Source organism: Gopherus evgoodei, chromosome 4, assembly GCF_007399415.2.
Source record: "Gopherus evgoodei ecotype Sinaloan lineage chromosome 4, rGopEvg1_v1.p, whole genome shotgun sequence".
NCBI lineage: Eukaryota > Metazoa > Chordata > Testudines > Testudinidae > Gopherus > Gopherus evgoodei.
Window position 1 is genome coordinate 144,929,582 of NC_044325.1, and position 25,733 is coordinate 144,955,314.

Consider the following 25,733-nt stretch of genomic DNA (forward strand, 5'->3'; position numbering starts at 1 on the left):
CCAATTCCTGGCAGTAGGAGCTGCTTCCCAAGCAGAGCAGTTCAGGCCTGCCTTTCATTAGCTGGTCTTTGGCACAGTAGTCACAGTCCCCCATGTCCTACACGTTTCACTTTGGTTGTGCGAGGTTTCGGTTTGTCTGTTCCCACTGAGATATCTATAAACACTTCAGAAATTTTAACAAACCCCAGCCAGCCGTGTTCTGCCTCAAGGGCTTCCGGGGGAAAGGCTGCTGTGGGGAACATGCTGCTGCACTGCTCAGCCATCTCAAGAGCAGATTGAGAACCAAGTGGCACCTGTGTCTACAGTCTGCCCTTCCTGAGGCAACTGATAGAGCCTGCACTCGCCTGCTAGGATCTTTTCCTGTGAAGCTGAAAGGAGCTCAGAGCTTTGTGGGACTTCTCTGGCCTGATCTTAGGGAAAGGAGACACAGCAAACACGCCATCTCTAATAGAAACATTTTCTCCCTGCACTTCTGAAAAACAAGCTGAACAGCAAACCCCAGCCTAGTTCCCTTCACACCACTCCTGTGCTCTCCTGGCACAACCACCCTGTCCCTTTCCCCACACCTCTTGCTGCCCCATCCCCCTTTGTCTTCCTTTTGAGAGTCTACAACAGAACACATCCCTGCCCTGTCTTAGCAGTTTATGGAGGGAAAGGCTTCTGAGTCTCCTATAGATATCTGGAGCTGCTTTATAGAGAACTCCCGAGCACTTTCTTCTCTCCCTTCCCCCCAGCTGCCTGTGAGTAAGGATGGAATTGAGCTCACACTTGCAGGATCATACAGCTTGGGGGCACCAGCAGGTCAAGCTTCTTTCAGACACACTTATTCTCTGCTAAGGCAGATAAATCTTGGTGCTCTTGGAAAAGTTTCCACATGATGAGGATCTCTCGGTTTCTCTCTGTTGCTGATGACCCTGAAAGGTCAAACTGCCAGCATCAAGCCAGAACCTCCCCCAGTACATGACTGAAAATCTTATTCCTCTTCTGTTTTAATCCGCTGTGCTGCCCCACACGCATTTGGCCGATGTCCATCTTGGTGGCACAATACACCTCAGAGTTCTGTAATCTGGCATGGCACACTAGGTGTCCTGGGAGGAATCCTGTCTTCCTGGGGTGTGCATCAGCTGTGGCACTCGAGAGGTTAATAAAGAAACCCATTTCACTATGTACTTAGACAGCAGGCTCCATTGGGGGGGTGGGGGGAAGGACCAGGGGCCTGGATCTGGGATGCTGGTGGGGAGGGAAAGTGGGAAAGGAGGGAGAGGGTGTCTTACAATTGGTGAGCACTGCAGTTGTAGAATTTGAACTCGGTGCTGACGAACATCTTGCCTGTCTCCTTGGATTTCAGCTGGAGCTCCAACCTGAACCAGTCTGGAAAGAGAGGAGGGGAGGGTGATTACACCAGAAATAACGGCGATTGCAATGGATGAGGTACTGGTTCTCTCTCAAGACAGGTTTGACGATTCGCTGAGCCCCCCTCACACTTCTAGTGTGGTGTGGAGAAAATCCAAGCACCTCTGGTCCCACTGGTGCATGAGGACACCATGCTGCACCGGGTCTCTGAAAGCTAAGGGTCTCTGAGCAGCCAATAATGCACACACTCTGTATCCTCTGGGGACCTCAATGGAACATGCCGTGCTGGTCCATGGCTGGCCAGTGAAAGCTGCTACAAGAGCATGACACAGCCTCTCCCAGAGCCCCTGGGAAGCTGTGCCAACTGGTGCCATGAACCACAGTCAAATCACACCTAATGAGGTGGGAAAACACACTAGAGACATAGGGTTCACACTCCACCTTAGGTCACAAGTGAAATGAATGTGGCAGTCTCATCACATTCCCTAGAGGAGGTTTCTCTTCAGCATAAACTAACAACAGGACTGGGGATAATTCACAGTCTATCCTGAAATGCAGCCCAGGATGGGGTGCTGCAGTCAAGGACTGGAGGGCATTAACAGAGCTAAGTAAGAGGCTCACCATTGGAATAATCAGGAATAAATTGCACTAGCTGAGCTGTGCGAGGAAAGTTTGCTCTTCACTTTCCTAGCTCTCTCCAAGCCCCTAACTTTCATGAGCACTCAAATTCAGCATAACATTGTACATATAGGAAAATATCAGCAGGAAAGCACAGATGACACCTGGAAGCACGCCAAGGAGAAAATGAGTTTAAAACAAGTAGCATTCTGGTTCTGGAGACAGAGAGAGGCGGGGGGAGGGGAAGGGGAATATGACAGCGTGACATTAATGAAGAAACAACCCAAAGATCAAAACCAAAAAATAGAAACCTCATCCACCTACTCACAGCAACTGAGTCAGGCCTGAGTGCAGCAACTCCCACACTTTCACCTCCCACAACTGCCTAGCATGAAGGGTGAGTTCCCTGGTGGGATGAGAGACAAGAAGATAACTGGCTTGAAGATTCACCAGTTATTGGGGTTTCTTGGGCACAGCCTATATCCTGAGGATCTGGGTTGTTACTGGACAGCCACCTCCAGCCCCATTCCTGGATGGTTTGTCATCCCGCACAGCATCAAAGGGGTTCAGGCAGGATTGACACACAGCCCAGCTGTGGTCTGCTCTGCTCTGCCTGGCAGCTAGATCTAGCCCTACTCAGCACTTGCTGGCTCCTCTCCCCCATAAGGTGAATGCACAGGCGAAACACAAGGCCACCAGGCAGCGGCAGCTCCAGGTGCCAGCACTCCAAGCACGTGCCTGGGGTGGCAAGCCATGGAGGGAGCCCAGCCAGTCCCCACAAGGCTGTCAATCAGGCTGCCTTCAGCACTTGCCTGAGAGAGGTTCGCCGGTCCTGCGGTTTCAGTGGCAATTTGGCGATGGGTACACCGAAGCCGTGAGACCGGCAGACCTCCCACAGGCATGCCGCCGAATCCACGGGACCGGGGACCTCCCGCAGGCAAGCCGCCGTAGGCAGCCTGACTGCCGTGCTTGGGGTGGCAAAATAGCTAGAGCCGTCCCTGCCACCAGGCAATACTCCAATCATGAAATCAGCTCACCTTGGTCCACAGGAATGGCAGGGACATCTTTAGGGGCCGGTGAAACGCAGACAACCTGGCTGCCAGAAACTTGGCCTTCCACCTCAGTGAGGTTTCCAAACAAACAGATGATTCCAGCTGACAGGTCTGGAGCATCACTCACCAGCAGGCTGAGCTGGAACAAGGGAAAAGGCGAGAAAAAAAAATACAACCAAGATCCCATTAGCTGTCAGAACTACCCAGAGTTCCCTTTAGATTTTCAGCACCTGCTGCTTCTCTGTGGAGCATCAACCAACCCTACGCAGAGAAAAAGACCAGACATGTGGCACGCAGCCAATCCTTTCGCTGTAACCAGAGGAGGAAAGGTGGATAGTGTTGCAATGTTTTTCTCCACTGATATACGATGGTCATACAGTCCCCTCTTTAGCCAGTCCCTGGGAAAAGGGTGGCCCATGTTCTGGGACCTGCCTGCCCCAGTGCAGCACCTGGAACAGAGCAGGTGGGGAGGGTGCGCAGTTGCTTAGAAAGGAACAGCTGGGAGCCTATGGGCAGCTAGATCCTCCCAGAGGGACAAGTAATGGCAGGGAAAAGAGAACTTTTCCTTCAATGGTTAACGGAGGCTGGCAGTTGCTCAGTGAAAATGTGGGCACCGGGGCCGGATTTGGGAATGTGGGTGTCTGCGTGACCTCTGACTCCTAAGGAATTGGAATATCCCTTCCCTTACCAATCTCTTCATGAACCTGAACTCCATGTTCATGGGAAAGTATTCGTAGAGAAAAAAAATGGCTCTGTCATTATGATTCTGAGCCTGTGTGTCTGGAGCACTGTCTGTCACAACTGAGCTACCCTTGCCCACAGGATTGAGGGCCTGCGCACAGAACCGCCTGCCACCTGTACCTACCGGAAGGCTGTGCTCAGACACAGAGATGCTGCTGGGCTGCACGGTGACACTCATACACTGGTTGATGCTGGCTGCAAATCGGTACGGCTCATCTGCTCGCTCGCACTTGTCCTTCCGGGAGCACCTGATATACACACACAAGCGTCAGTGCAAAGGGACACCTGATGAACTTATCTCTATCTGTCAAACAGCAGGGGGTGCCACTGCTGGTCAGGACTGTGGTGCATCAGCAGAGCTGTCGGAGCAGAGCCCAGCATTGGCTGGATAAGTGCAGCAACAGGGGATAATAATGACCAGGACTGAAGTACATCAACAGAGCTCTGTGCACAGATTCCAGGGCCAGTATAGCATCATAGATTATTAGGGTTGGAAGGGACCTCAGGAGATAATCTAATCCAACCCCCTGCTCAAAGCAGGAGCAATCTCCAAATCCCTAAATGGCCCCCTCAAGGATTAAGGTGCCTAAGATAATTATTTGTCTGAATATGTTTTGTTAGGCTTTTTGTTTCCAAAAGCTGTGTTGTCTTTCAGTAAAATACAATGCAGAAATGTGTTTAATCAATAGCAGATCTCTTAAAATCACCACCATTCTCTAGACTAAGATGCCACAATCCATTCAGTAACAACACTTTCTCAAGATTAATCTGTAAACCAAAATCTCTGTTTACCCAACAGAGGGATTATGTCAGGCGTCAAGCAGGTTTTTTTCCCTTCTTTCATATTACTATTGAGTAGGTATAGGATCCCAAAGATGTAAGATGAAGAAGAGGAAATTCACTGAACGAAAACAAAATTCAGATAACTAAGCAGTCAGTCTTATATTCATGGAAAGGAGTAAATGCAACTTTATCAGGTGCAGAAGCTGCAGATCAGAAAAGAAATGCACTAGCAGACATTTTTGGGTTAGGGAAGAGCACTGAGCCCTGGGATGAAAAGACCATTGGGTGCTGCTAGGAGACGTGCACAGTCCTACCCAACCTGTGCCTGATTTTAGCAGTGTTGTGCACCCACAGCTCCCAAGGACTTCAGGTGGATCTCTGGGAACTCAGCATTTCTGAAAACTAGGTCCAGTATATCTGGCTCAGATCAGCACTCTGAGATCCTCATTTCAGTCAACAACAAACTCACAATCCACGTGCTACCTTAAATAAAAAGCAATAAAAGGCATTCACAAGACAGCACCTGCACTTTAATTAAAAGAAAAACACGCGGCTAATAAATCTTCTCTTACAAAGCCAAGGGTCTTGAAGAGCTGGAAGCAGTAATTTCTTATCCTGAGGCTGGAGACACTAGAGTTAAGTTCAGTTGTCATGCTCAAATCTCTCTGACTCTCCCCACCCTCCTTCCGCCTTGCAAAGAAACCATTAAGTGTGCCAAGCTGAATGATGAGTGCTGCTGCTGGAGTGCCAGCCGCGCTGTGTGCTCATCACCGAGGCCATTTCACTGAGGAGAACCTCAGTGTAGACTGAAATTCTGATTCACAATCAGAGCTGCTCTCCGAATCAGGAGAGGTGAAGTAAAAAGGGCTAATCAGTTTCCACCTCACGACTTTGCCCCATGATTGGAAATTAAGGAGCCATTCAACAAAAGAGAGGACTGAAAATGCTACCGTGCAGTATGTGGAGTCAAGCTGTGACCCTCCCTGCAGCTATAAAGCACGTTTATTACGGCCCTGCTTAGGGACCAATCCAGGTTGGTGCCCCATTGTGCTAGGCACTGTACAAACACAGGAGGGTAGTGAGTCAGAGGCTGCAGCTGGATTTTTAAAAGAGCCAGATAATTTTATGACCATCTGTATAATTGCAGTTACATAAGCTAATATAAAGGGGCCAACTACAGCCAACGGTGGTTATGTGGACAATGGTCCACTAGGAACCAGATAGAGACTCACCAACTTATTTTACACTGAACAATTACCATTAAAATAAGCATTACCAGCTGTCACTGCATAGTGGTATCAGAGAAGTAGTACAGTGCTTTTCTATCCTATGGTATACGAGAAAAGCAGAGTCTTTCAGATTCCACTATATAGTAGTGGCTGACATATGTTGAATTTTATTGGTGTCAATGAATAGTCATTAAATTATATCAACTTTCACTTACTGTTAACCTCAGAATGCTATTACCAGTCGCCTGAGACCCCTGTTCGAGTGCTTCTCTAAGAACCCATTTGAATGTATTTGTTACTTTAAGCAGTAAGGTGCTCTTCTCCCACTTAGGACTGGAGTCAGTGGAACGAATACTCAACACAAAAGCAGGTGTTGCTGTTTTGTTTTCCTTGTGGCAGGGCTGGATGCAATCTTAGGCAAACATCTACATTAGCAGACATACTGACTGTTCCACAAAGAGTCTTAATCTCCCCGTAACAAACCTCTCCTAAATGAGGTGACAAGAGCCTTGCAAAACTGGGACTCAAAAAAAAAAAAAAAAAGGAGCTGTATTCATTGCTGAAAGGCCTTTTGCTTCTGAATAAGAAAAGCACTGAGGTTACCACTTTCCCTTTCCATACCTGACAATTGATGTAGCTGTCCTCCTCCCCCACTTTCTTGTTTTTGGAATATAATAATGGATCTAAATATGAATGCTGCTAAGGAAAAGAATTATTGAGGTTTAAGTGAATCTGTAAGATAGCTTGAAAGTGAGCTCTTGACTGGAGCCTTTATCTCATTGACTCACTGGAATGGCTCTTTTTTTATCATACTATTTATGGCAACAGCCCTAACAGAGATAAATAGGTCTGTAGACAATAACATACATGCAGAGAGCAGCATATAGAGAGCGCCTTTCAGGTTGCAAATTCCACTGGACCAAGGATACTCAATCTCCTTGAGGCCTCTACCTACCTCCCAAAGAGCAGAATTGCTGGAGTAGCACTAGTAAAATTAACCTCTCTGTCTTGAGTATAAAGTAAAAGCGAATGAATGAAGATCACACCCCAAGCTGGATCTTGGGAATACTGTACATGAGACAGGTTGCTCATTCTTTTGGATGGTGGTGAACCAAGGGATCCTGCAAAATGAAACCTACTTTTCCCTTGGCCATTTCTTGTAGGGATTTTTGGAATCTCATGTTATGTCCCAGACTCCTGGAAGGCTTCTTAAATCAAGGTGCAACACAGTGTGTGCTGTGTCCTTCTCCAGTGGGAAATCCGCTACCCTGCTACTTCTACCATCTAATGGATTTATACCCTTTGGTCAAATGTTAGTGGCCTGTGCCGTGGTGCTGAAAATCGGTCCATAGAAAAATTAACACCACAATTAATTGGCAGCCTAAAAGGTCTTCGGGCCAGAGGTTGTCTTCCTATTCAGCCCTGCAGTGCAAGTGGCAGTCTGCAGTAGCAAGTCTTAGAGCCCCGGTCTACACACTCGGGCTCATGCTATGGCGCTCCTCATAGCTGCGTAGACATTCGGGCTTGGGCTGCAGCTCAGACTCTGAAGCCTAAAAGACGGGGATGGGCTTCACAGCCACAATACCTACCCAGCCGTTTTTGGCACTGCACCATGAGTCCTGTGAGTCTGAGTCTGACAACCTGGGCTGTGAGACCTGTTGCTGTGGGCTGCACACATGTACCCTGACACGTTTTGGGTGCTACTGTAATGTAACGAACAATCGGTAAAGGCAAAAACCTGCATTGCAATGCTTACTTATGAACTACAATGTGAAATCAGACTCAGCTAATCCCCAGTACGCCTCCACTGTATGTTTGCCCAGAGCACAATCTCTTCTTTTGCAATATTAAATTCCAGGTCTTCCCCTTGCTTCTTTCATTCCTACCCCAACCTGCCTCCCAAGACCTCTGTAGGGGATTAAGTGGATGCAGAAGCTGTTAGTTCAGCTCATTTCACCCTTTTGGCTTTGATTTTAGTTCCTTGGTTTTATGGGCTTGTATAGGTGAATGTATGTAAAGGCACCTCCCCTAACACAATGTAGCTCTTTGTCGTCCTCTAGATGGAATATAGAGAATTGTGGTTCTGCTGCTGTGTGTGACCTAACATATCTGACCCTTTAGCTCAAACACAAGCAGCTCCTGCTTTTAGATCCGGAGATCATGGGTTTAATCCCCACAGACAATTTAACCAGGGGCATCATTACACTTAGATTATACGTTTACAAATGCCCAGTGCCAAGAACAAAGGGGAACCAATCCCTGACTGGGACCTCTAGGCACAACTGCAATAGTAATCTTAAATAATAAACAACACTAATAATAATATGCTGTAGTCACTCAGAAATCAATGACAGCAGTAGGGATAGAACTCAGATCCTCCTCGTCACTTAGGAGTTTTATGGCAACAGTGGATACAATTGAGATCCTCCTCACTAAAATGGGTAGTATAGAGCCTATGACACACACTCCTGATTCCATCCAGCAGAGGTCAGTGGTGTCTGTCTTTCACTGGCACACCAGTTCATGGCATTGTTACGATTTCAAGATCCAAAAGCTTTAGTTGCCTTGGTAATCACTCAAAAGTTCTGGCTAAGCACCCACAAGTTCGGATTCTGATCTGAGCATTCCCAGTCTGCAAAACTGTCCATAAATCCCACATGGATAAACTGTTTCATAGGATCCCCAGCGCATCTTCCCTGCTTCTGGCTGGGCCAGGAATACAGCATTATGACAAAGAACTTCTGCAGCTGTTTTGATATTTCTCTCACCATCCAGGACCCAGAAATGCAGAAGCAGACTCAAAACAGAAAAAAGCTGAGAAAAGCGGCTGGAATCCTGGACCAAGGCTCTCAGTTGGTTCTTACCGTATCTGAACTGGCTCAGGTATCCTTCATGGCCACTTTACTGTCACAAGGGCTTTATTTTCTCTCTGCCTCTATCTCAGTTTCAATTTCCCCAGCCCCCTAAACTCCCTCTTTTGTGTGTCTTTTTGTCAACCCTCTGTGAATGCAGCGTGAGCAGCACATCCTGACCTGTGACCTCCCCAACAAACACAGAAGCAGCTGGCCCATCTAGCAGGAGTGAAATGTAAAAATTAGAGGCAAGAGATGACAAATGAAACACAAACACGCCAGCATTGAGGGCTTCCAAACAAATATGACAGCGGCTTCAGTAACAGCAAGATAAACTAAATTATTTACAGCTTCAGACAGGGGCTAAAAAATGATCATTGCTCTGCGCAGGCAGTGGGAAGGCAGAAAATCTCCAAGGAAGGGTCGGAAAATACCAGCAGGGAAGAAGGCATTGCAGTGGTCTGCGTACTGCAGGCTCTTGGCCAGATTTAGCCCTCTAGCTCAATGCATGGTCTGGCTCCCCCAACCTTTCTGCTTTGCTCCCCTTTTATTGTAACACTCCATGCCCCTGGCCTGAGTTCTCTTCTTACAAGCTACCAGTCCCTATGCTGGGCAAGGGGAAGTCATGTAATGGTTCAGGAAGGGGGACTGAGAGCATGAACTCCTGGGTTTTGCCTGTCCTGCCACTGATGTTTTGTGTGACCGTGAGCAAGTCATCATCATCGTTTGTATTCAGTAGCACCTGGAGGCTCAAACTGAGATCAAGGTCCTATTGTGCGAGGTGCTGTACATGCAGTGAGAGACAGCCCCAAAAGGCTTACAATTGACATAATCACGATAGCCACAGTGCGGCAGAAACGAAGTCTCTTCATGCCCTAGTTTTCTTCTCTGCAAAATAAAGATAACAATCCTTATCTTCCCCTCCCTGGTGGGTTGTGAGACTTAATTAATTAGTATCAGAGGGGTAGCTGTGTTAGTCTGGATCTGTAAAAGCAACGAAGAGTCCTGTGGCACCTTACATCTGTTAGTCTATAAAGTGCCACAGGACTCTTTGCTGCTTTTACTTAACTAGTATTGCAAAGGGCATAGTGATCCTTTCACCTTCCAGCTCTAATCACCAGACAAAGTGAGACTTGTAGTGGGAGGGTATAAACAAAAAGAGCCATAGCTCAAGCAGCAACTAGACAGACAACAACCTGACTGGGAAGCTCCCCTGCTAAGGTCCTCCACAACACATCCTGGTCCTGACTGGTAACTGTGGAGCACCCAGAACGCTATAACCACTCTATAGGATTGATTTAAAAGATTTGTAGGTTCTGTGATATCGCCAACAATAGACAGAGTCAGTGAGGGGTTGGACAGTCTGGTCTTAAAAGGGGGAAGCAATGAAGGAGGAGGAAATAGACAAGCAAAGGCCATTTCAGGAATTTGACCCAAGAGCGCTAAATTCTTCACTGCTGTGCATTCATTTACACCCAGGCACAGGGAGTGCTGAGTGCTACCAAACCAGAGTAGTACTGTCTCACACTTGTTCTGCACAGATCTAAGTAGCAGCAAGGTAGCATCAGGCCCTGTGACTACCGGTTATTCTCTTAAAGTTTCCCTGAATGCAGCAACTGAAATTAAACACATGGTTCCCCAGGTTGTGGGAGTGCAGATTCCCCTGTGCATACAGGTCTCTAATCCAGTCCAGATTTTGTATATAAGCCTTTACTGCTCTCCTTCTCGTGTCCTCCGAACACCTGCTGCTTCGGCATGTGGCCAAGTGTTATTGTGTGGGTCTCTGAACTCTGTTCCTCTGCCTCCGCCCCAATTTCCACCCATTTAATGGGAGCGCTTTGCTGGCTGGTACAGAGCCAAAGGGCTTTCGATTCCTTTCTACCAGTGTGCTCCAGGTTTCTCCCTTCAAGTGCGCACGCTGGGTCCCCCTTCCGCTTTAGCAAGTGAACACTATTGTCGCAGAGAGAGTGCACAAACACCGCCCGAATTCAGAGACCCAGTTTTCTGAAGCACCCGGAAAAATCTTTATTTCCTTTGTCTCCACTGACATGATTTAGACTGCTGGTCTCAAACCTAGCACAAAGCCCCAGCCTAACCCACAGTTTCATTGCTTTGCTGGGTTTGACCCACTGCCTGAAGCATTCCATTTTCTGACATTCCAAAGTAGTAGTTAAATAGCCTCCCCTTGCCACCCTTAAAGAGCCAAATCCTCTGCTCAGGTGCACAGGTGAAACCTTCCTGATGTCAATAAGGTCATATAAGCCACCCCACTATTAAAAACTCCCTCCAATTTGGAACAATTATGGATTTGGGTAAATAACAAGACTGTGTGAAACTAGGGGGCTTCCATTCCCATGAGTTTCAGTTCATGTGGTTTCATGCTCTTTGACATTCACTTCACATGCTGGATTTATTCCCCATCTCCTAAATCTAGGAAGTACATTTTCATTTTTAACAGGACTTCAGTGATATTCAGTAGCATTCACCTTGCAGCGCAAGGAATTCCCCTGTAGGAAAAGAGTGATTGTAAAAGGCTGGTACTGTATTTGTTTTTGTCTTTGTTTTTTAATATCCACATACAAGAAGAGTTCAGGTTTTTAAGGCTTCTCTTGCAATAATACCCATTAGTTCAAATCAAATGGCTGACGATGGACTTACATGTGGTGAAGAGTGCACCAGCCACAGTGAGGGTCCCCCGAGCTCAGACATTCCCCACAGGTTGTGTATTGCTCACAGGATTCAACAGGAACCCTGGACACCTGGAAAGGAAGTAAATAAACATGTTCATTGCATTTTCACTCCCCTTGTCTTCACAACAAACAAACAGAACAGCAGCAACTAGCCCTTTTATAGGGACTTTTCTCTGAGAACTGCAAAAGGATTCACAAACTTTACTTAAAGACTAACAAAATCCTTGTGGGGTAAATCAATATTATGAAATATTATACCCGTTTTACAGACAGGGAAACCAAAGCACAGAGGTGCTGAGTAGATTGCTCAAGGTTGCACAGCAAGTCAGTGGCAGAGCAAAGAACAGAACCCAGTACCCTGTTCTAACATGTTAGAGAAAGTGACACTCCGTTTTTCTTCCTACAGAAATGTACGGGTATGTACTCAACAGCTAGCCCAAGGTGAAGCACCTGCTGCAGAGACTATACTGCTATTTTTAGCGTGCTAGCTTGAGCAGACCTAGCATGTGTCTGTTCACTTGCAGTTGGAAGCACGCTCCCAGGTGCAGTGTAGATGTACCCTGTGTTTCACACAGGCTGCGGAAAAAGTTCTTTGCAGGAAGGTTAGGAGGAAACAAAATTCCCCAAGAGGACAGGGAACGGCAGCGCACATTTGAAGAGTAAATACTGCCATTTTGGTTTTGCTTTGCTTTCATCCTTCAAATACTGTAATTGAATTTTGGGCCCCGTAATAATGTTTTCAGTGATGCATGGTTAGGATAAAATTGATCAAATTTCAAGCTTCTATCCCTAGGCTGGTAGCTACAGAGATTAGGAAGGAATTATTCCCAGTTATACAGCACTGAAAATTGGTGAGATGTATTATAAGGGTCTTCATCTCCTTTAGCAGGATCAGGTATGGGTCCATACTGGCCCTGAAGGGCCAGTAGTCTGATCCAAGGGGATAAATCCTAGACTTCAGTGTTTCATAGGCCTCTTAATGGCCCTCGACACGGGGTTAAATTTCAGCCTGGGAGAGCTTGCTATGAGCACATCTGGATTTCATGAGACTCTCCGGGCAAGAACAGACGATTACTCTCGGATCCTCAGTAAAGTACTCTCAATACATAGCAGGACAAGCCATATTAAAACAAGTGGCTGTAACCCTGTGCAGTCACAATTCCATTTCTCAGGATCACTGACAAGACTTCTTCAGATAAAGGAGTAAAAGTTTTTCAAACCCAGACAATGGGGCTGCCTGGCCTGTCTCACAGGGGCAGGGGAACAGGAGAGAAAAGAAAATGAAGAGGGAATGCCTCTGTCGGCAGGGTTTTACAAAATCACCAGGAACCTGGCCATCAGCAAGTAACTTCACACAGTAAACTTCTTGAACAGAAAAGGTACATTTACACTGGTGAGATGTTACAAGGTCCTGACCCACTTGTCATAGTACTGCCTACAAGACGAGGGCTTTAACTCCAGTGTCATCGCCAGATTCCAATCTGGAAATTATGCTTTGCCTCTTTTAATCCCCTCCCCGCAGTTTCAACGGGATGAGGTATTTCTCTCCACTTCCTGTACTAAAGCCATCGTATGGGCTTCCGCGTAGAGTTCAATAGCTATTGCGTTCCACCCCAGAAGAAGGTGTGTTTCAGCAGCGGAATCATTGTCACAAGACAGCATTGAGGGCAAGAGCTTAGTAGGATTCAGCACAAAGACTGGCCATTTATTTGGATCACCAGAATATCCAATCTCAAAATCAAACTAACAAGAGATTGGGAAGGGACATAAGCTCTCCTGCATCCTAATCGCTAAGGAACAGGGCGAGAAGGAGACATTCCCTAGGGCAGTGAATTGCATCATTGCTTACTGTGAGGTTCTTTTACCTTTCTGTGAGGTGCTAACAATTATCAAAGACAGAATACTGGACTAGACTGACCTCTGGTCAAGTCCAGTATGGCAATTCATAGGAAGTGAGACTCATCTATATATTTTTTAAAAATCTCGTATATAGTCTATGAAGTGCTGTGGGATCTGTCGGGGTGAAAGATGATGTGTAAATGTTTTTGTTAATAAATAATAATAATTATTATTATTACTACATATGATGTATCAACAGCAGAGACACAAATGTATCATTTACAATAAATAGCAACATACAGTCAAGCTTGCCTGGCAAAGAGGCCTAGTGGAGGGGGTGATCAGGGCTTAGCCTGTGCAGACAGATTGCACAGCAGTCTGGGGTGAGCACATCAGAGGCTCTTGCTGGTTTGTGTTAGTGAAATCAGTCTGCTAACACACCAGCAAATGCTCTCTTTGGCAGCCGGAAGGCATAGTTCTAGTCCAAGGAGCCAGTCCCAAAACCACCCCCACGCGCACACTTGTTCGGAGGTGTAAACATGTGCTGAGATGGTCCAGGACAGGACGTAGACTGCTGGCTTCCATATGGCTCACAGAAACAAATCTTGGAGATACTGCTTGCAAGCTGGGACTGGCAAGACAGATTTCAGCAGGTCAGCAAACCAAGTGACACATGGCCTGTATAAGTCATAAGGTTTTGACTGAGTTGGGAAGCAGAATTACACCCTCATGAAGCCCCGTCCCCCTCCACTGAAGAGGTGGATATTTTTTACCGTAACCCTGCCAAATCTTCCCTTGCCAGGAAACCATACAAATGCACCCAGGAAGAGACCATACTGTGTTGTAACACACCTTCTCCTCCTTGGAGGTGACTGTCCCAGCCCACTCTGTACCTGCCCCCAGTAGGCAGGATGCCTCAAGTACTGTTAGTTATTTAGATACCGAGCAATGGGTTTGGGTGGTAAAATCTATATGCCTGTTTCTCACCTGCTCTGCACCTTGTGCAGTCACGGACACCAGTGCAAACAGCCAGTGTAATTGAATACAGAATTCTGAGTTGGCAGCATTTTATGCTGATTTTGCACAGGGCTATATAGTGACACAAGGTACAGGGCAGGGGGGAACCACATTCTGTGTGCCAGATTCATCACTATGTAACTTCAGTGTTACACCAGTGCAAGTTCCAATGATATCATTAGAGTCACAGCAGCACATAACTGGAGTAACAAAATGGTGAATCAGGCCCAAAGAGTCCATGTCCATGGAGGATGTGTATTCTTGGCTGCAATTTTTAATGTCTGTGCCAGTGCTGAGGGTCAGAGTGAGGCATTTCATAACTTGAAATAAATAATAAAACCCACCACCACACCTACCTCTCTGCACCCCCTCTACCCCCCAAAAAACAACATCCCCCACACCAGCTCTCGGCTTTAGATTTTGGCTTGTAATACAAAGAAAAAAAAAGATTGAAAGGCAAATATTCAAGGGAAAAGGAGCCCCTGTGGTAGAAATGAAAGTGAACAGAAAAAGGATCTTTTATGTTTAAAACGCTACATGCTCAAGTAGGTGGGAGAAGAACATTTCTGATTCCTGTTCCAGTTCACCTCTCCCATGGCAATCACTCTCTGCTGGGCTCTGGTGTATCCGTTACACTAACCAATGGGCTCCCTTCCGCTCTGCCATCCAAACAGAGCCCTTGTGCAGAGATAACTAAAGCCAAGTGTGTGGCCTCTTTCCTTGGGTTTCTGGCTCCTTGTGAGTGATTTCTGCAACTGGCTGAAATTAAAACAACTGTCTGCATTACATTCGCTCTGTCTGTCAAAACACAGCCTCGCTCTCAGCAGCTGGGAAGTCGGCGGCTGAAAAGAAGCAGTGTCTCTCTGAACAAAGGCCACTTTCACGCCAAGTGTTGTTGATATAGTGAGAACCCAGTTCCTCTCTAAACATGAAACCAATAGGGCTGCTTTTCTTCTTGTTTCCTGGGCCCTAATTAACAGTTTTAAAAAAATTATTATATATAAAATGTATGTTGCGCTAGAACATAACGGAGCCGTTTCGGCCTGGAATTAGCCAGTGCAGCAATTATGGAGGCCTTTTGGGTCAAATTCAGTGGTGATGTAAACCCTGCTGGAAGGTACATGCCGTTTGTAAGAGGCAAAGCTGTGCACAACAGGCACCCGTTCGGGATCCGAAGGGCGTGCAAGGGACTAACTTACACACGGAGAAGGGCGATGTAGGAAAAGGAAACAATCGGAGGGTGTAAGAAGGACACAGGAGGTTTGGGTTCGGTTCCTGGCTCTACCATACGTTCTGTCTGTTCAAGTCTCTTCTTCTCTGCACATCAGCTCCCCATCTGTAAAAGGGCAATAATGATGTTCTCTCTCTCTCCTCATTTGTCTGTCTGGTCAACCTAGTCTGTAAGGGGCTCTCTCTCGTTAGATGTCTGTACAGCTACTAGCACAATGGGGCCCTGATTTCACAGGACCAGTAACTACTACTATAGCACAAATAGATGAGTACCCATCTCTTTCTCTCACACATGCACACACAGACAGACATACCCCCTCACCCCTATGCGGTCTGCAACATTCCGAAGTTCAGACCTACTGTCAGAGGACACCACACCCATTGTGGTTATTCAGGTACTTATAAGGTTCTCATCACCACTAATGGATTAAAAATGCCTATTCTGAACTTCTGTATGTTTTGGAGGCAAAAATTTGCTATTTGATAGAATTTTCTTGTGACACACAAGGAAGCCTGGTGAAAATTCAAGGCAATAGTGTGCACACCGGCTGTGAGCAAGCAGTTAAAATAAATGCTCTCTTTTCAGCCTCCCAAAGAAAGGGCAGGGAGAGAGAATGGGATTTTCAGAGCCATGAAACTGACCAGGAAACTAAGAATTTAATTGTATCTCAAAGTTGGAATCTGCCTCCCTCTCTCATTTAGGGTGCCAGAATGGGACACCGGTCCCTGCAAACATCCAAGTCTCCTGACGGCAACAGGGGAACTGCTGTGAAAGGTTGTCTAGTACTTGGTCAGCACTGGAGCAGAGGGAAACATAGGCCCATGTTCATGAAAGAATGGTTGCCTCCATGACCAGGATTCTGTTCCCCACACTGGGGAGTTTCTGAGTACCTGTGAAGATAGAAAGTCAGATGGCTTCATGATTCAGAAGTGCTATAGTGGCACAGCTGTAGTGATGGAGTTGCGTCTTCACCAGATGTGCTGCGTCAACGCTCTATGCTGACAGGAGAAAGCTCTCCTGTCCTCATAGTAAAACCACCTCCGTGTAGCAGGAGCTCTGTCAGCAGGAGAAGCTCTCCCATCGACAGTGCTGTCCACACCAGTGCTTATGTCAGTGTAACTTATGTCGCTCAGCGGGGTGGCTTACTCACACCCCTGAGTGACGTCCTAAGTTATATCAACATAACTTGTACTGAAGACAAGCCCTAACCTTCTCTTCCTCTTCACCGGGGCTCTGTGCATTTGTTCTCTTGATACTATTTAATTTTATTCTCAGAATTCCCATCAGTCATTGATATGGCTGCTGCTGACATCATGTGGTACTTAATTAAACCAATTGTCATGGAACAACATGCAAGGGGGGAAGACTTTCCTTCCTTTCTTTTTTGTTTCATTTTGCAGTGGTAAAATGCGCTCCGACTCCCCAGACACCCTGGGCCAATACTGTTTTACAGGACCTGCTCTTATGAATCTACGATAAATTTAATTAGGCTCCTTTTCACATTTTTAAAGTGGTGTGTACTCTTACAGTGCTATAGAAATAATAAATACCAATAGCAATAATTATTACAGTAGCAATTGTATAATTAACTTTTGTCATGAATTTCACCTCTTTTTCTGCTTGTGGAACATCCGTGAGTAAATATCAATGCCGGCAAATGTATTTACTATTCAAAATTATTTGACAAATCTTTTCAAATTAGATACTAATTCTGAATAGTTCATTGGTCAGCTGGGACCACGTAGCCTGACCTGCACAACACAGGTGATAGAAGTTAAGCCAGTCATCCCTGCATTACACCCCACAACTTGTGTCTGATGGAAGTATATCCTTCAGAAAGAGATCTCAGCAAACGCTTCCACCTGCACTGGTTCACTATGATGACGCCAATAAGTCATCTTTTATTGTTTCTGTTCCCTGATTGGAAGAGTGCATATACACTTCTGGAGTGAATTTCCTATTTGTACTCCACCACACAGCTTTAAAATAATTCCTTGCAAACAAACATTCATGACCGAAACTGATAAAATAGGATGAAATAGCCAAGGAGAGATTCACAGAAAGAAAACACAACAGGATTGTGAACACAGATGAAGCTAAGTCATTTAAACGTTTGAGAGAATATTGGAGGAATATTTTTTGCAACACTTGTCCATATCATATATTTGCCCAGATCTCATAATTATAACACATAATCCACTATCCTTGTAATCTGAAATCCAAATACTAAGGATTCCAATGGACTGTATGTAGAGTTTGGTGAGTAAAAGCACCAAAATCCCATTAACAGCAGGCATTATCATGTATCCCTATCTCTAGAGCTCCACGTGGATACAAAATTACTATCCACATCTGATCTGCAAAAAAATGGTCCGCAGATACCCACAACCCCATCCCTGGCTGGGGATATAAAGCGGATATCTGTGGATTTGCAGGTTCTACCTATCTCATCACATGCAGTTCTGAAAGCTTATTTCCCTCTCAGAAGCTCTGAAAGAAGAACTGGGATTCCCTTGCTCCTTACAAAAGTAGGGTGGAAATACTTGCTTGTGTTTTAATTGTTTTCAAAATGTTCTCTGCCAGGCTAATTATCATTATGAAACCGAAGTGTCTGTGCGCATGAAATGCCGCATTAGGGAGGGAAGATAAGGAACACCATGTTTCAGCCATGTAGCTGTCTGCAGGGTGAGGGAGAAACAACATGGATTGGAGTTGATTTAAAAAACAAAACAAAGAAACAATGAGATCAGACAGAAAAATGAAGGATTCAAATGAATGTAATTCACTGCCATGAAAGGATAGCAACATCCTGGCAAAAACTGAAAGAAAGCAGGAACATCAGTCATATAAAACGGACTGGCCCAGCTGGAAATAGCAATGCTTTGCAAGAGATGAAGGTTTGATTTCTGGGCCTGCTCTTGTTTCCCAAACTGGCAGGGGCTGGGAGAGAATGCCTTGAAGTTGATTAGTTTGTTTTCCCTCTCTCTCAGCCAGGGATCACTGAAAGACAGAAAAGACAGACAGAAGGCATTGTCTGAAAGATAAAAATAGATGAAGAGAAAAGGCAGGAGAGAGAGAAGGAGCAAGTGGGAGAATCAGAAGGAATGAAAAAGAGAGAATGGAAAAAGGAAAGAGAAAAACACACGAGAGCAAGTGACTGATGGAACATAAGTGTGTAAGTGCCTCTTCCTCGGCGGACCACAGTGCTAGCTATTGACACTCAGTGAAAGCATCATTTTTAGAAGCATAACTGCCTGTGTCCATGGTGGTCAAATATCATTTTAACACAGAGATTGTTTTCTGACAATTGGAGCAAAGGAGCTGCACTGCTGTGCCTCCCCGAGCCTCCAAGTATGCTTATTAGCACATTCACTTCCACCTGTCCCCACATGCGGACCAGTCACTCTCTGACAGAGACGGGCTGACAGGTTCGGGGGCAAAGTGGGAGCTCACACAACAAGCAGCTCTTCTCCGCAGCGAACGCAGAGAGGGCGGGCAGGAATGCAGGCATCAAAAGAATGGCTTCTTCAGATTTTATGGTCACAGGTGGCACGAGCGAGGAATGAAAGGCGTTTCTAGCAGTAACCAGACACAGCAGAACTAATGAAGTCCAAAGCTGTTCACTTCACATAGTGGTGAAGAGGCTGATTGACTGGCACCTGTCCACAATGAGCCAGTGGAAAGAACAGAAGGAGGGAAGCAGGGAAAAGACAGAGCTCCCTTATATGAGCTGCATCACATGTACTGAGCAGTGCCACAAACCCAGAGAACTTATTACTGTGGAGGAGATACGTTTGAGCACCAAAACACCAGCTGAAGTTAATGGGAGCTGTAGCTACCCAGCACCCGTGCAACTCAGGCCAAAACAGCATGAGACTCCACGTAGTCCATCCCACCCCACCTTGAGTAAGTCACCTTATCACTGTAATATCTGATCACTTTCCAGTTGTATATTAACCAATGTGACTAACATCTGTCACATGTGGTTTATTCTCCCTCACACCCTCTCCCCAAGAGCAGAATTGTGTGCGCAGAGGTAGGGGCGGCTCCAGGCCCCAGCACGCCAAGTGCGTGCTTGGGGCGGCAAGCCGCAGGGGGCGCTCTGCTGGTCGCCGCGAGGGCGGCAGGCAGGTTGCCTTCGGTGGCATGCCTGCGGAGGATCCACTGGTCCTGCGGCTTCAGTGGACCTCCCGCAGGCATGCCGCCGAATCCGTGGGACCAAGGATCTCCCGCAGGCAAGCCGCTGAAGGCAGCCTGCCTGCCATGCTTGGGGCGGCAAAACACCTAGAGCCGCCCCTGCACAGAGGAATGGTTGGTTTTGGTAGGGTGTTGTTTTTTTAAATGCCCATGCTGCTCTGTGTTTCTATAAGAGAAAGCAGGCCCAGACTGCAGCAGTGTGCCTGGCCCTGAGAGCAGAAGGTGGGGAGGTTTAGGATGGGTCTTAGTTCCTAGCGGAGTTGTTCCGTGGTCTCAGACAGGCTGTCTCCTGCGCTGATGAGCTTTACCACAACAGTGGAAAGTTCCATTGTGCCTGAGGAGTGGAGCTGTTGACCATAGGCCTCACCTCAGAGAGTTATGCTCTTTTAGCAGTGGTCTTTGACAGAAACAGGCTTAAATTTTCAGAAATGGAGACTAATTCTGGGTGCCTTGAGACCACCTGGGCTGATTTTCCATAAGTACTGAGTATTTGTCCTCACGCCAACTGACTTGAAAACGAGGCCTGAGGTGTCTGAAGCTGGGTGCCCCAATAAAATGAAAGCACCTAGAGTTGGCCGCCAGTTTTCCAAAATTTAGAACCTGATCCTACAACTGTAGAACATAATGCCCCAACTTCTTGCACAAAGGTGGGTTGCTGAGCCCCACGCAGAAGTCTGCTGACTCCAACGAGGCTGTGTGAGGGAGATGGTCCAACTCCCACGGCAGGTCTTAGCCACAGGCTTTAGTTTCTCCATCAGTCATTTCCCTCCCGTTGATAAAACGGGGTTAATACCCACCCCACATGGGTGCGGTGAGGATGGATCACTGTGTGCAAGTGCTACAAACATTAAGCACCTCACCACAATCAGATGTATTAAGGACAATAGCTAAGAAGCCAACACTCACCTGGCGTTTTCTCTCCTTTTCCAACGGGAGTCTCAGTACAACAGCACACCCTACCCTCCCTTTACTACTTGTGCTCCTTTACTTGACACAGCAGCTCTGGCATTGAGTTTTTCACTTCCCTAATTAGGAACCTCGTTCCCAGTAATTAAAATGATAAAAGACTCATTACTGCTTTCCTTGACTGTCTGACCTGTAATAAAATTTAAAAACAGGAGACTTTCCAAATCCTCTAAAACACCCCTCCCCTGTTCCACAAGAACCTTAAAAATAAATAAAACAGTCTGGCTCCAACAAATAAATAAATGAATGAATAAATAAAGTAGAAGTTTCCACATTTTATGACTGCTACCAACACAAGCGGCTGACCTCTCTGACTAGGAGCCGGCCCATGGGACATCCTGTAAGTATGCTGTATTGCCTGGAGACCCATTGCGGGTAGTGAAGTTCAAACAGAAAATCTATTTTTAATGACTTTGGGGAGTGCTGTGGAGATGCTGAGTAATTCAGTGTAATTAAAGCTATCTATCATTGAGTGAGTAGCAGCCGAAAGTTGACGAACTTTTCAATGAGATTTTTTTCCCCCTTCATTCATAAAAACGCAGCCATGGCTCCAGCAGGAATCATAAAACAAAAAAAGATGAGAAGAGCTCTCACCAGGTCCAGCTGTTCATGCTTCAGGGTGCCAGCATGGGATGAAGCTGGTGAAAAATAAAGAACAAACCAAACTTTCCCCCAGTATTTGTGAAAAGTTTGACAAACTTTCTTTGATGCTTCTGCTACTGTCTCCTTCTCACCAGCCCTGCTCAAATATTGAGGTTCTCTGGGATATATTTCCAAGGCCAAGCAAAAAGCTGGGTCACCATATCAGGCTGAGAAGTACTTTGTGTTCCTCATTTTAGAGATGGGCTAGAACTAAAACCTCGGGTCCCACAAGCCTTAAACTTCGGGAAAATTCAGATCCAGAGTTGAATTTTGTGAATCAGGCCCAAATAATGCTGATTTTTAATGCAGAACCTGCCCCTCCCATGTAAAACTGACAACAGTCTCACAAACTTCAAGGAAGGAAGGAAGAAGCTGCTAAGTGTGGTATATAGGGCAATAACTAGGACACATGAGAGTCGAGTGAAAAGGGCACATTTAGACAGGATAGCGGGAGAAATGTCCTTAGAGTGAGGTCTGTTACACTGTGGATTAGACTCCCAGGGTAAGCGCTAGAAAAGCAGCACTTAGGCCATTTTAAAATGAGACTGGACAAAGCACTCACAAACACACTGCAGGGACCAATCTTTCTTGGGGATGTGATTTAATAAGTCTCCTTCCATCCCTCACATCCCTCATTGTGAATATCAGCATATTGCTTCTAGAGAGCAATCTTGGGTTACAAACAAAAGTTTAATTGTATCTTAATGCTCAGGAAAGCGAGGGGCTCATCTGCAATGGTCAGAGCTTGTCAAAGGGAGAGCAGATCCTCTTCTAACTGCCCCACTGCACCTCATTTGGAAGTGGAGCACAGACAGCTATTCCAGCCAGTAATGGGCGCTCTTGCGGGGTCAAATCAAAGCATCTCCAGACCAAACCTGCAGCATCCCAGGGTGTTTTAGACCTCTCAATTTGTAGTACTGAACTATGATCTCTAGAGCACTCCTTACAATTCTCTTGCTTTCACACTCATCCTGCCTGGTTTGCAGCTATGTGCCCCGTGAGGAGGATCTGGAAAGCAGGAGAAATTTCAGAACCAGGAAAAAAACTCCCACAAAATGAACCTTTTATTTGGTAAACTCCAGGGAAAAGTATTATGGCTGGAGAGGAGAATTGAACTGACTCAAGCCCCAGTGGAAAAATCCAGAGGGCAAAGTGGAAAGGTGACTCTCACACAGAGAGGTCTGTTTCTCCAAAAGGGGACTGTTAAAGTATGCACAAATCCACACAAGCACCTGCTGCAACCACTGATTGTTTGCTCTGGTCCTTCATGAAAAGATTCTAAATCCGCCACGACTTTCCTGAAAGAAAAGCCAGGGAGACCACACAAAGTCACTGCAAGGAACCATCTGTGCTTCGTCCTGGCTCCTGAGCATGTGTGCCAACGTCCGCAGGAACTACACAGCTATTTTTAATGCATCCTTTACATAATGGATGAGATGCAAAGTGAGCTCTCCAATGGATAAGACTTTGTGAATGAACCTGCTCTACATGACATGCCAAACCTTCTGGACGGCTCTTCCACCAGCAGCTCTGGTGCTTTGTTACTTTGGAACAGACAAGCACAACAAGAGCCTGGCACAGTTGCCAAACCCTGCCAAAGGTGCAGCATTTCAGAGCCATGCAGCCTATTCTTAAAGGCTCCACTAGTTGAAGAGAGTATGAGCTAAAACTCACAGTAATGCCTGGATATTTTAAACCCACTATAAGCTTCTGTACAACCCCTCTTCTAAGGCTAGGGTTCCCATCTTGGAAGGGCAAGCTTTTAGCTTCAGTAGACAATTAGTATGTGGTATGTGGTAAGAGTCCCATCCAGGAGGCCATTCAAATACCCTTCCCTTTTCAAAGCAGACTTTGCAAGGTAAGTTTTCAAACATCTATCCATCCAGCCTCTTACGCTGTCCCCATCTGAACAACAGACAAATAATACTCAAACGTGCAGATGGGTGCACAAAACAGCTAACTGCACATGCCAACATGTACAACCAGTGAAAAACATTTACTTGTGTGTACAAACATGAGTGCATGTGCAAACCACACATTTGTGTGCACAACTAGGTATTTTTCACATGTAACTGCCTATCAGCACTTGTAGCTGGCTGCTTTTGCACTTTGACAGCATGTTTTGTTGAGGCAATCACACGGTCACACATGCAAACTCACTTTCCCCATGCGTATTAGGCAACAGTGTCTGAGAACGTAGCCCTCGTTGTCAGTTCTAAGGCCCCAGCACCGCTGTGTGTTTCACTGTAACTGATAGAAGTGCATGTGCCCAGGAAGGGGACACATGAGGCGGGGGCTGCACTGACTGATATGAGAGAGCAGCCTTTAGAAAATAGAACCCTTTCTCCCCAACTCCTCCCAGCTTAGCAGAGAAAATGTTACCCAAACAATCTGAAAGGCTGTCAGAAATTGAATCAGCAGCTGTAATTTTTGGAGGGGAAGCTAGGAGGTAGGAGCAGAGGCCATATTTACAGACATTTCCATAACTACAAAGAGATTATTCAATTACAGTGTTAGCAGGAGAGAGCAGGAGTGTCCCTAAAACTCTGGTCCATGCAATCTTTCTGATGAGTCTCTGGGCTTGTCCAAATGCACAGTTAGTGCCCAGCAAGCTGGGTTATAAAGTATACAGTGCACTAGCTGGCTGCGTGGACCATGCCACTGCACTCTAGAAGTTCTGGAGCGCGCTTCAATCTACTGTGGTTTGAAACAGGAACAGATCAAAGCACTCCAAAACTTCTAGTGCCCGGTAGGAGGGTCCATGTGACACCTTAGTGCATGGCAGGCTAGTGTGCTATAGACTTACACCTCAGCTTGCATTAAAAGCCCACCCCAGCTGTCCCGGGCTAATGGGCCATTTGATTGCAGTGTAGACATTGAGGTGACCTGGGTTCTAGGACCCTGCAAGGTAGGAGAGTTCCAGAGTTCAGGCAGGCAAGCCCGAATGCCTGCACTGCAATTAAACCATCCCTTAGCCCGAGTCAGCTGGTACAGGCCAGCTGAGGGTTTTCAACTGCAGTGTAGAACAACCTTTTCTGGCCAGAGGAACCTTTCCAGGAAGAGCTGTATTTAAGTACCCCTGCCTTGTCAGCATGGCTTCCGCAGCTAGTAGAGGCAAAACTTCTCCCTGTGTCTCTATCTCTCTCCTATGGATACTGCACCTTGGGCTCCCAGATGCAATAAAATACCTTATTGCTGCCATTAACATAGCCCTGCCAGACTCCCAAGAGAGGGCCTGAAAAACAGAATGGAGCATCTCTTGGGAAAGCAAGGGATAGAGACAGAATGATACAGATCCCCAAACATGCCTTTAAATCTGGCTTTCAATCCTACTTGTCTCAAACCAAAGGTTCTCTCATCAAACCAAGGCCCCAGCTGGCAGGGCTCTGGTTTGGGGTGGGCCCTGTCATGGCAGACAGAGCACAAATAGCTTCCTATGATTTACCACAACTCAAGTTAATCATTAGATCTGTGTGAGGTGTCAGAGCAAGATGTGCTGGAACAACAAGCCTTTTTCCCTTCCCAGGGGAAATAGATGCTCATGTAAACCTAGAGGAGAAAAAATTAGTTTTCATATCAAATAAGAGCTGCTCACAATCATTCACCCAATACTTCATCTATTCAACCTGCCAGCTCCTCCACTGCCCCAGGGAAGCAGTTCTGAGGCTCACAGGCTTCAGTGGGCAGGATGTGGTACAGACAAAGGGTACACCTGCATTGCATTGCCATGAATTCCCTGCCTCCCACTTTTCCGAGTGGGCTATGAACATGCCCTTAGTCATTACAGCTGAAGCACTGCTGTAATGTATCTGACCGTTTGGCCCATCTAATTTGGTGTCCTGCCTCTTGCCATACTGCCTTGGGCCCATTAGATCTGTCTAGTCCAGCAACCCTATTCAGGCTTTAGCTCAGAACCATGGGAGCCCTTTCATGGTTTCAGTTGTACACATGACATGTCCTACAGAGGATAGGCAAACATCCTTCCCACCACCAACATACAGATCTTCTCTTTGCAACAACACTATAAACATGAAAACATCACAGACAGTATTTTGAACATTTCAGACGGTGCACAGTCAGTCATTCTTATGGCCTTCAGCTGACAAAGGTTAGCCCACTGCAAGCCAGCATAAGTGTGTATGTGATGACCACTGATAGAAAATGGGCTGGCAGCATCAGGGAATCCCCCAGTGCTGTGCATCATATACATCTGGTACTCAGAAGCCTGAAGCTAGGCAGCAGAAGTTCATACATGTGACACACATGACATTAGGATGCATCTTTTTATATTCAGTTAAAAATAATCAAAGTATTTTCATCAATTAATTTCCACACATTTCTGGAGTCAGTGAAAGCAACAAAAATACATTTATCATAATTATGACGTCTGACCACAGATTGTGAGCATTACATACATATGTAGCCTCTATAAACACCACCCCCAACATCACTATGGCTGCTTAACTCGACTGTTGAAATCTCCCTTACAGTACACTGGGTTTGCCAGAGACACTGCCACATAA

General features: G+C 46.2%; 1 protein-coding gene across 1 annotated transcript in view; it reads right to left on the bottom strand.

The window, feature by feature from the left end:
* The window catches only part of PLXNA2 (plexin A2), a 334,324-nt gene that overhangs the window by 105,573 nt on the left and 203,018 nt on the right, over window positions 1-25,733 (bottom strand). Inside the window, 4 exon segments of the mRNA XM_030561685.1 lie at window positions 1,275-1,371; window positions 3,009-3,162; window positions 3,889-4,012; window positions 11,287-11,387. Coding sequence (XP_030417545.1) covers window positions 1,275-1,371; window positions 3,009-3,162; window positions 3,889-4,012; window positions 11,287-11,387 — 476 coding nt within the window.